The 12238-nt window shown below is 46.8% G+C and overlaps 1 protein-coding gene across 1 annotated transcript; it reads left to right on the forward strand.

The window, feature by feature from the left end:
* Window positions 1–2673: 2673 nt before the first annotated feature.
* On the forward strand, window positions 2674–4576 carry LOC123046217 (plasmodesmata-located protein 5). The gene is made up of 3 exons (XM_044469525.1): window positions 2674–3796; window positions 3866–4001; window positions 4084–4576. Exons 1-2 carry the CDS (start codon window positions 3064–3066, stop codon window positions 3982–3984), a joined length of 852 nt encoding a protein of 283 aa, XP_044325460.1. The 5' UTR covers window positions 2674–3063; the 3' UTR covers window positions 3985–4001; window positions 4084–4576.
* The last annotated feature ends 7662 nt before the right edge of the window (window positions 4577–12238 follow it).

The following is a 12238-nucleotide window of genomic DNA, read 5'->3' on the forward strand; positions in this document are numbered from 1 at the left end:
GGCGGGGGGGAGAAAAGGGGGGCGGCGCCGGAGGTGAGGGGTGGCGCCGGAGGTGGGGGGAGAAACAGGGCGGCAGCGCGCGGGGAGAAACAGGGGCGGCGCTCGGGAGAAGTGGGGGCTGAAGGCGCTCCGCGGTGGATCTGGGCCAAAATGGCCTCTCTCGCGCGTCTATTTTCGCAAGTCCCGCGCTCACTACTAAGCCTACAATAGCCTGGTAAGCCGAGTGTCTTATAAAAACACACGGTTTACAATTTTTTTAATATTTTTATTTTATTTCAATAGAAAAAGTTTATTATTTTTACTTCTAATAATTTCTATACTTTATTTTATTGTATCTTTACTATACATATTTTATTTTCTTCTTATTGTATTTTATTTCATTTTTTAATAAATAATTGATTATTTCATACGATGTCGCGATATCCCCAACATTGATTATTTCGTACGATGTTGCGGCATGGAAAATCCTATGTGATGTCTTTGCGACATGTGTATGCCTTGTGCGGGCGAGGGAGGGGCAGGCCCAGCCACCGGGTGGGCGAAGTTACCTCGACGGCATGCCTGATCTAACGGTTTAAATCCTCGTAAAATCGTAAGATGCCGGAAATCCTCAGGAGCTAGCATGGCGTCATCACATGGCCCCTGTAGGGTGTGGTAAAAGTTTGGGCGCGTTTCGAATATGCCTCACCTGAGGATGCTTGTAAACTACACCATCTTCGAGGTAGTCCCTGGGGACCGAGAGGGAACGTGTCTAGTTTGTGAAGAAAGTGCAGGTCCTGTTGCTTCGTTGGCTTCGAAACTTCTCGTGCTCTCAAAGGAGGCCATGAAAAGACATGTGCCAAGCCCCCGCATTTTTCGGACCCGCCTGCAATATTTGATACATTTATTACACTACTAGGGTTTCACCTCCAAAAATTGCAGATCTGTAAGGCGCCACATGAAATCATGCCCAGAAGTGTCATGGGAAATCATATGTGATGTCTTTGCGACAAGCGTAGGCCTTATGCGGACGAGAGAAGGGCATGCCCGTACATCGGGGGGTGAAATTACCTCGGCGGCTTGCCTGATCCAACTGTTTAAATCCTTGGAAAACCATACAATGCCAGAAATCCTCGGAAGCTGGCACGGTGTCATCACATGGCCCCTATAGGGTGTGGTAGAACTTTGGGCACGTTTTGATTATGCCACATCTGAGGCCACTTGTAAACTACACCACCTCCGAGGTAGTCTCTTGGTACCAAGAAGGACTGTGTCGGGTTTGTGAAGGAAGTGTCGGTCCTGTTGCTCTGTTGGCCTCAAAACTTCTCGTGCTTTCAAACGAGGCCTTCGAATGACACGTGCCAGGCCCCCGCATTTTCTGGACCCGCATGTAATATTTTCTGGAAATTGCAGATCTGCAAGGCGCCATATGAAAGCTTGCCCAGAAGCGGCATGGAAAATACTATGTGATGTCTTTGCGACATGCGTATGCCTTATGCGGACGAGGGAGGGGTACACCCTTACACCCGGGGCGGTATTATGTCCGCGACATGCCTGATCCAACCATTTAAAGTGTCGAAAAATCGTACGATGCCGGAAATCCTCGGGAGCTGGCATGGTGTCATCACATGGGCCCTTTAGGGTGTGGTAGAAGTTTAGACACGTCTTGAATACGCCTCATCTGAGGCCACTTGTGAACTACCACCAGCTCCGAGGTAGTCTCTGTGTACCGAGAAGGAACGTGTCGGGTTTGTGAAGGCAGTGCGGGTCATGTTGCTCTGTTGGCCTAGAAGTTCTTATGCTCTCAAATGAGGCCTTCGAATGACACGTGCCAGGCCCCCGCATTTTTCGGACCCGCCTGTAATATTTGAGACATTTATTGCACTGTTATGGTTTCTGCGTCAGAAATTGCAGATCTGCAAGGTGACAGATGAAATCATGCCCAGAAGCGGCATGAGAAATCCTATGTGATCTCTTTGCGACATGCGTAGGCCTTGTGCGGACGAGGGTGAGGCAGGCCCAGCCACCTACTTCGGGTTGCCAAGTGCCCGACCGTGTTTTGGCTCCCAGCAAAGAGCCAAGCACTGGGTGTAGAGTGAATTTTCAGTAGTGACTTTTGAATGTGATCATAATATGGGTAACCTAGGGGGTCAGAAGAGTACACTAGTTACTTTTGCATGTGATCATAAAGCGGCGTTAAATTGGGAGTTTAAAAAATAAGACCCATAAAACTAGTCGGGAGAAATTAGGTGAGAAAGAAATAACAATAAATAGTTAAGATAAATGCAATGAAAATTATTTTAAACCAATTTTCCATAAATTTCATGGGTTGCCAACATATAAGCCGAGTGCTATCATACGGCACACGGCTTATGTACTGTATAAGCCGAGTGTTATCTCAGGGCACACGGCTTACATACTGTATAAGCCGAGTGCTATCCCGCGGCACACGGCTTATAGGATGCTCTGTGACGGCGCCGTCAGCTACCTCCGTTGTAGACACGTGGCAGATGTCTTTGCTGAGTGCCAGCTAGAAGCCGAGTGCTTTTTCCTGTAGATACCGTGTGCTCACTGTAAGCCGAGGGCTTTTTTTCTACACTCGGCTTATAGATGGCTATAAGCCGAGTCCTTTGCATTTGCCTGGTGCTTTTTTGCCTAGACACGGCTTAGATGCATATAAGCCGAGTACCCGAAATATAGCTCTCGGCTTATAGCCTAACACACGGGAAAACGGAATTTTCCTGTAGTGCGGATGAGGCAAAACCATGCAGCGCTGCCGGTGCTTCTTTCCACTTAGCAGAGGCAGAGCCCGTTCTTACTAGCTCAGATACAATCAGTGCGGGTGCAGCTTGATGAGGGGCGGTGTTGTCTTCTTGCTTGGAATGGCCATGCAGGAAATGCGTAGCCAATCGCCCTTTCCAAATCTATGCCGCGGGAAAGCATCCGATGCGAGCTGCCTGACATACATTAACTACCAGACGCGAGCTCGCGCTACACTAGTTCGTTCTAGCGCCGCGAGACTCTCCTCGGCTCCTCCTCCTCCTCCGAGTGTCCACCACTACCTTCCCGGAGTTGCCTATTCCCATGGCGCTCTCCCGCCGCCGCCTCCTCCTCCTCTCCCTCGTTGCCATGACGGCGGTCACTGGCACCTCCAAGGTCATCGTGACAAGGTGCTACCCGCCGCCGACGCCCCACCCCAACGGCAGGGGCGCGTTCCACCGCAGTCTTCTCTCGCTCCTCGACGACCTCCCCTCCGCCGCCGCACCGACGGGCTTCGCCTCCATGCGGACCCGCGGCGCGTTCGCCCGTGGCCTCTGCTTCGGCGACCCCGCGCCCGGCCCGTGCCTCCACTGCCTGTCCGACGCCGGCGGGAAGATCGCCGACCAGTGCGGCAACGCGGGCTTCCTGAACGACGGCTGCTTCCTGGGCTACGCCGACACCAACGTTTCCTCCGACGGCATCGACATCGGTGCCCTCACCTTCTCCGACGACTCCGTCCCGGGCATCGACGACATCGACGTGCTGCACTTCTTGGCCGTGGCGCTGCCCCTGGTCCCGCAATCCGCGAACGGCCGGGTGCCCGCCGCCGACGCGACTGCCACGGCGAGCAACGGCGACAAGGTGCGCGTGCTGGCACAGTGCGCGCCGGACCGCGCCCCGGCGGGGTGCGACCTGTGCCTGAGTGATGCGGTGCTGCAGATGGCCACGAGCTGGGGGCTCACCGCCGACGGCGTGCAAGGAAGCGTGGCCGCGGTTCTGGGCCCAGACTGCTACCTCCGTCTCGAGATATCGGCACCGCCGCTGAGAGAGAAGATTCGTGAGTATTACTCCGGCCGGTAAATTCCATGGCGATTCCGTCTCTAACTTGTGACGCGCTGCGCTGCAGGGAGGATCGTAAAGGATCACATCTTCCTGACTGTGTTCATCTGCACCATCGTCGTCGGAGCTATCCTCGCGCTGGTAGCTCATTTCTGCAGCCTGGTGATGAGAAAGGCCGGGAATTGATGCAGCTGCAGCACCAGGTATGTACCTACGTCTCCGCCTCGTTATTGGTAAAACACACCCGCAATCTTGAGTTCTTGACATATCTATCTTTATCTCCAGCGGCGGAAGGGAAGGGAAGCCATGATCTTACCGGGAGAAGAAAGAAGCAGACTGAATAAAAGCAAAGCAAGACATGAGGGCGCTGGAGGAAGTTGGTCCGGCTCCGGCTAGCCAGCCAGCGCCATTTTATACTACTGTTACTGTTATGTTGATCTGTCCTATGAATTTGGATGCTTGGTACTCCATTTTACTACTGCTCTGTTCCGTGATCTTCCACTAATCTTCTACTGTACGTGATTGTGGAACCCCGTCGTTTGGCGCGATCCTATTGTGTGTGTGGAATCCTAATGCTGATCTTTATAAGATCTTTAGCAGATGTTGATCTCTTCTCTGTAGTTGCCTACCTAGCTAGCTAGCTCTCGATCTTTAGCAGATGTTGATCTCCTATGTATGTGTGGAAACCTAATTCAGGTATTTTCATGCTGTTTGAGATGAGAAAAATCTTAATGTGCTCTCTGGGAGAAGGGAAGAGAAAGAGTATGGATTTCTCTCATGCGTCAGGGAAAAGAAAAGTGTGCATAGTCGCGGGTATTCAGGTATGTACGCACATGAGCTTGCCGGCAGGCCGAGACATCCGAATACATACGTACAAAGCTAGACTACTACATCTAGCCTATGTGCATGTGGCCAGGACGTGTTACTTGCACCAAGATTTTCATGCACGTGCATGTGCACGTACGTGGGCAGCTTGCCATGCATGCTTGTGCCACGCTAAATGAATCTTGCCTTTGTATGTATTAGATCGGGAACGCGCCTTGGCGCATGGTGCCTGGCTGAACGTGTTGTCCCAGCATTTAAACAAAGCACGATACTGTTGCTAGTTGGTATGGGATGTCAAAGTCATGGCATAAGGCAAGGCAATCACATTTTTCAAATGCAAAGAAAACACGAGGAATTTTGTCAGTACAAAAATTCATCTGGAAGTTCATAGGAAATGGAAATATATACTTGTGCCAAAAGCGAGCAAGGTCGATCAATCCACATCAAGTTTAGATAGATAGTGTACTTTTCATACAAGAAAAGAAAGCCACAACAGCAGTGTGAGACAAAGAACATATATAGTTCCACAAAAGAATATTTTTGGATACATTCACCTGATCGTCTTGACATTCGACCTTTTATACGCCACATCACATGAACCTGCTATGAGTAGTTTGTTTTGTCACTTGAAACAGAGAGTTATGAACCTTGAAACAAACTTTTCAAAGTTTGTATTATCAATAACGGCTACCTACACGTGGTGTCGAGACCGAAGACACATAAGAGATTTCTTTCAACCTTTGACCAACCCCATAGTTATTGTCGCTCTTCCGTCCACACCATTCAGCAGACAGACTTGCCCCATGGCACATCCATCACCCTGCCAACATGACACAATCCAGGTGACTTGCCACATGGCGCATCCATCACCCTCCTTTCATCAAACCATGTTCTGTTAAAAGGATAAATTGGTTAGCAGTCATACAGTCCTATAACCCATCATACAAATTACCTAAATAGTGATACCTTTGTGCTCAATGAACAATGCAGAAGACATGAACAATACATGTGTTGGTTAATAATAAAAGGTGTGCTACCAACACACTTGAAAGGCAGAAGATGTGAACAATACATAACAGGCCTTGAAATAAATCCATTTAAGAAAATTATGACTACAATTGAATGGACAGATTTAATCTGCTCCCACATGTATGTAACCGTAACATGTAGCTTGTATGGAGAAGAAAAGAAAGCAGACCACATGATCTGAAGCAAATGAACTGAAGAAAGCAGGTCACATGATCATATTCAGAGCACAAATTAACAGAAAAGTAGGAAAGATAGCAGAACATATGTTAGTATGCTACAGATCTGCGACCTCAAAACAACCCATAAGATGGTACTAAACATGTTAGGACCCTCTTTTCCTTTTCTAATTTTATCCTTCCCCAACCATGGCTTGAGGATACCATGGTTTTACATGTACTTGAGGATGCCTGTCATTATCTAAACTGATCATGTTTAAAGTCCCTATCTGATGTAGACTAAGCAGGAGAACACTGTATGAACTTTACTACTGATGATAAGGTATCATGTACGAACTTTAATGTTCTAAAGCCGAGAATATAACGTATCATGTATGAACTTTAATACTGATGATATATAGTGAAAACGAACATGTGCGAGATTACTGAATAACCTGTCAAGAATTGATATTTGCACAGAAATATGGATTGAGAAATCTGAAACCTGAGCAAGAATGGTTTAACTACAAATATATTCAATCCTTATTTGAATTTATGGCAAGTCAAGAATCTATTATGGCAAATCTTAGCATCGTATCCTTTTCTGTGAGCACTCATTAATTGGAATAATGAAAAGGAGGTGCACTTAATCCAAATCCACATGAATGTTTGCCTTTGTATGATGGTAGAGCCTTAAATTCGCAAACTTAAAATACGAAAGGATGAAACAATTAGCACCAAGAATTGGTCAGGTTGTACAATGACATTTTTCGAAACCAAATGCTAACACAAAGTCAATTACTGCATAAAAGAGAGATAGCTTCTAGAAATCATACACGCCAATTTCACGGTTCAGTAGAAAAGAAACACTACAAAGTAAAAAAGCAAGGAGCAAGCATTCAGTGCAGAAAAAAGACAATAAAAATTGCAGGGTAAGAGGCTCACCTTGTTGCTGTAGGTTGACTTTGCTTGGGGAGGTAGTAGCTGCAGGATCGTAGGAGGAGGCTGAAGCGAGCTCGAGTCGGTCGGTGGCAGCCGGCCACAATATTTTGTCGTTTTCATGCCTGGAACACTACAACATCATGTGAATGTAAATGAAAAGTAACATTTGTGACAGTGGTGACCTGCAAGCCACGATGATGAGAGGAGAAACAGTCTAGGCAACGACCTCTCCCTACTTGCGTCGCTGCTCCAATCCAAGACATAAACAAACCTGGCAAGAGATCCAAAACATGAAATGAGCTCTCCGTCAAATCATGAAACAAGAGAAGCAGCCCCAGTAGGTCTACAGGTGCAGCGGCAAGAAGATTTTATGCATATGCAGACACACCAGATATCCCTGCATTACGAAAAAATAGTGGTTAATGGATGGACATATTACCAGCCTACCAGACAACATATATCTTTTTTCAGTTTGACATAGAAGTACATTTCTAGAGAAGAGAGATGTTCTATATACTACCTCTAGAGCTCACCAAGTATAGCGATGATAGTCTGGGTCCGGGACGACCGTTTCTCTGGTGGTCTTCTCTGTTGTATCTCTCCCAAACTGTGAAGAAGGGAAGGACAAAATAGGTTACGAGTACAAGATTGAAAGTAGAGTATACTACGGAGGTAGTACTTCACAAAGATGTTTGTGAGCTAACGAGAGATACTATTGGTGTGGTTCGCTGGTGCTTCCGGCCATGTCTCCTCGTACCAGCAAAACAAGAAAAGCCTAAATGTCCCCTTCCTTGGAACCTAGCTAGACTAAAAGCAACAAAACACAAATACTCCACCAAGGGAGAAGCACCAATTGCAGGCACTACCAGACCAGACAAAGAGGAAAGACCTTTGGCCTTTACCAGATGCAGGACAAACAACAAATGGCCCATGCTGGCCAAACACACAACACTTGGCCATGCCGCCGTATACCTAGCACTCTAATACGAGAGGACAAAAGGAGGAGAAGAAGAGGGGTTAACCTCAGATCCATGAACGAAGACGCAACCGGGTCAGATCAAAGGAGGCATCGGCAACACCCGACGAATCTGCGAGGAAAACAAGGGGAAATCAGAGGTGAGGAGAAGCTAGCAGCCAACAAGAGCACATACATACACATATACCTGCAAATCGATGACCACAACAGCAGATCGACAGAGACCTGCATGCAAACAAGATCACAAATCAACTAAGAACAACGTGGAAAACTAACACGCGAAGAGGAAAGGCAGCTCACCTCGACCGACCCCACCTTGCTTCGCCGCTCCCTCCTGCGCGCGTCCTACCTCACTCACGAGGGCCGGCGCCGAGCCGCGCTTTTCCTGATGAGCACCAAGGGGGCGTGGAGGAGGAAACGGCCCGACAACGCGAGGGCGAGCAGAGGCGGAGGCGGCGGCGCGAGGGCGAGCAGAGGCAGAGGCGGTGGCGGCGGCGCGAGGGCAAGCAGAGGCGGAGGCGGCGGCGCGAGGATGAGCAGAGGCGGAGGCGAGAGGGCGAGCGTGCGAGCGTGGGTTCACAGAGGAGATCGAGACAGGGAGAGGAGGAGGTGGGAACCGGACGAATGAGAGGACGAAAGGATGGGCCGCCACCCTCCCCCACCCCATAGCCGCACGACACGCATCCCCTGGAAGCGAAAAAGACCAAAATACCCTTGGCGGGGGCAGGATATAACGTGCGGTGGCAACGAGATCTTTTACCGCTGGAGCGTGCCGACGGGCTGCCCGGACGTGCCATAGCCACAGAGAATGTGTCACGCCCAATATGCGACCCTATCCAAAAGGAACTCGAACGTCCCACCAAGGATAGACCCGCATATTGAAACGCTTTTGCAAGGTGGATATCATTACATCAACATTACATAATAGATGGGGATACATACATAAGGCATACAATGCCACACGAATACAACATCACAATACAAAAGAGCACCATCCGACTACGGATGAAATACAAACTCAAACGACATCCACCCTGCTAGCCCAGGCTACTGACCTGGAACCTATCCACTGATCGAACAAGAAGCAGAAGAAGAACTCGAAAACAAGCAAATATCGCTCTCGCGTCATGATCATCGCATAACCTGTATCTGCAATTGTTGTTGTAGTAATCTGTGAGCCACGAGGACTCAGCAATCCCATTATCATGGGTATTAAGACTAGCAAAGCTTAAAAGGAAAGGAAGGAGTAAAGTGGTGAGGTTGCAGCAGCGACTAAGCATATATGGTGGCTAACATATGCAAATAAGAGCGAGAAGAGAGCAAAAGAAACGGTCGTGAAACTAGCAATGATCAAGAAGTGATCATGAACTCCTACTTACGTCAAACATAACCCAGAAACCGTGTTCACTTCCCGGACTCCGCCGAAAAGAGACCATCACGGCTACACACACGGTTGATGCGTTTTAATTCGGATCTGGTGTCAAGTTATCTACAACCGGACATTAACAAATTCCCATCTGCCTATAACCGCAGGCACGGCTTTCGAAAGATTATAGCCTGCAGGGGTGTCCCAACTTAGCCCATGATAAGCTCTCGCGATCAACGAAGGATATACCTTCTCCCAGGAAGACCCGATCAGACTCGGAATCCCGGTTTACAAGACTTTTCGACAATGGTAAAACAAAACCAGCAAAGCCGCCCGATGCGCCGACAAATCCCGATAGGAGCTGCACATATCTCGTTCTCAGGGAAACACCGGATGAGACTAGCTACGAGTAAAACCAACCCTCAAGTTGCCCCGAGGTGGCCCCGCAGGCAGCTCAGTTCGGACCAACACTTAGACAAGCACTGGCCCGGGGGGGCTAAAATAAAGATGACCCTCGGGTTGGCCGACCCAAGGGAAAGGTATCGGTGGTGGTGAAGCAAATGGTAAAACCAAGGTTGGGCCTTGCTGGAGGAGTTTTATTCAAAGCGAACTATCAAGGGGGTCCCATAAATCACCCAACCGCGTAAGGAACGCAAAATCCGGGAACATAACACCGGTATGACGGAAACTAGGGCGGCAAGAGTGGAACAAAACACCAGACATAAGGCCGAGTCTTCCACCCTTTACCAAGTATATAGATGCATTAATAATATAAGAGATATTGTGATATCCCCAACCAAAATCCTGTCCACCATGGAGCAATCTTCAACTTCACCTGCAACTAGCAACGCTATAAGAGGGCCGAGCAAAGCGGTAACATAGCGAAGCAACGGTTTGCATAGGAAAGGTGTCAAAGGTTAGAGGTTCATGGCAATATGGGAGGCTTGATGAGCAAAAGATAGGTAACGCAGCATAGCGATAGAACGAAGCAACTAGCATAGCAATGATAGTAGTGAGATCCAGGGTAGCGGTCATCTTGCCTGAAATCCCGCAAGGAAGAAGAACGAGTCCATGAAGAAGATGAAGCCACGAAGACGAACCAAGCATAGACGAACGAATCCTCACGATCGCAACGAAACGGGAACTATCGAGAAGAAGCACACAACATAGTAAACACACCACACATATACAAGAGATGATGCACAAACAAGTATGATGCATGACAAGGCTACATGAAGCTACTCATGGCAAGAGATGATGCAAACAAGAGCAACACATCAAGGCAAGTTTAAATGATGCCGGGAACAACATATAACAATTCCGGTAAGTCCTCATATGCATATTTCGAAATTGGTCCATATCTGAATAAATCTTATGTTCAAGTTGTTAAACAGCAAGTTAAGATGCACAAAGATGATCTACACGAGATTCTAGTCAAGTTACATATAAAGTTCATTTAGTTCGGAGCTACGACCTAGAAGATATGAGCAAAACAAGTTAAACATGGCATTGATGCAAAATGCATACAAACATTAAGCAAACACCTCAAAACATGGATGCAACATGATAATATGAAGCTACATGCAATTCTAAGCAAGTTTCATATAGAGCACACTCAAAACGGAGCAACGGTTCAACACACACACACTATACGTCATAGCAACAATCTGTCCAAAACAGCAACTAGGCATATTGCAAGCATCAAAACAACATGCTACAATACCCCAACATGAGAACAAAAGGCATGGACATAATGTACAGGTAAAGCATAACAAAACATGAACACTGAGCTATCTCCAGAAATCACTATAACATGCTCAAACACACATGGCAAGATTGCAAATAATAACAGTTCAGACTTTGCAGAAAATAACATCAGGTTGCAATGTTTAGAGCTATTAAACAACATGTTACAGGAACTTATCATGGCAAACAAAGGCATGGCATGAATCTACTAAATGTATAGAACAAAAGTCCCTAACTGACCATGAGCCAAAAAGGATCAGAAAATATGATGCCACCCACGTAAACATGGCAAGTTATAATACAGATTCATACATGGCAGAAACAGAATTATGAAGGCATGTTGATGAGCTTGTGCAACTCTCTACAGGGTAAAACATGGCATGGCAAGGCAACCAACAGTAAGAAGACATGATTATGAAGCTAAGAATGGCAATAGCAAGTCCATAGGGTGCATGGAACACTAGCAACAATCATGGCAACAACTGAACTCAATGTTAACAGGCTGACGGCAACATTATTTAGCAACTTTGGAGCAAGATATGAACAACTACAACAAGCTATAAATGCAACCAGGGGCATGAATGGATAGAGCATGACATGTAGAACAAAACACAATTAGTGAACATCTCCAGATTATGCATAGAATGACTAGTAGCAGCAGGTTTACATAGCATCACGAAATAACAGATTCAGCCTAGCAAAACAGTAACAGCAAGTACCCTACTTAACAAGCTTGAATCACTCACCACAAGTCATTGCATGACAAGATAAGTATAGCATCAGCAAGAAGACATGTTTATGAAACAAACCAAGTCAAGAACAAGTCCATAGTATGCAAGGATCAACTACAACAACCTTGGAAAAATTGAATAACATGTAAACAATCCGCCAGGAAACATTTTGGGGCAAAAGTAGAGCACGAAAATGACATGATAGGCTACTCCATAATTGCAAATAGGGGCATGAGCGGCTAGATAATAACCATATGTTCAAAACATCCTTATTGAAGTATCTCAAAATATGCATGGATCTCTCTATAGCATCAGGTTTACATGGCATCAAAATAACAGCAGAACAGGGACTAAAATCAGCAATATCACGAAGCCTAGTTTGCATGCTTGTGCTATTCATCACATTGATCACAAAAATACATGGTAAGCACCTCTGTAAAGATGGCATGGTATAGTTCAAAACACATGTAGACATCAACCTCATAGGATGCACACATCAAACATGGCAAAAATGACAAATGAGTATGTTATAACAGTTTCAGCAGATTAACATCATGAAGCACTCTCGCAACGATGATTCAGGTATCAAGATGAGCTCAAATGAACATGATGCAATGGAATGAGATGAAGTACTCCTTAAGACGAACAATTTGACCTATTACATGCGCAA

This window comes from Triticum aestivum, chromosome 2B (genome assembly GCF_018294505.1).
Source record: "Triticum aestivum cultivar Chinese Spring chromosome 2B, IWGSC CS RefSeq v2.1, whole genome shotgun sequence".
In the NCBI taxonomy this organism is placed as follows: Eukaryota; Viridiplantae; Streptophyta; class Magnoliopsida; order Poales; family Poaceae; genus Triticum; species Triticum aestivum.

Coding starts and splice junctions, on each gene's coding strand:
- LOC123046217 (XM_044469525.1), top strand. CDS start 3,064: ATGGCGCTCTCCCGCCGCCGCCTCCTCCTCCTCTCCCTCGTTGCCATG. Junction 3,797..3,865: donor GCCGCTGAGAGAGAAGATTC/GTGAGTATTACT, acceptor GCTGCGCTGCAG/GGAGGATCGTAAAGGATCAC.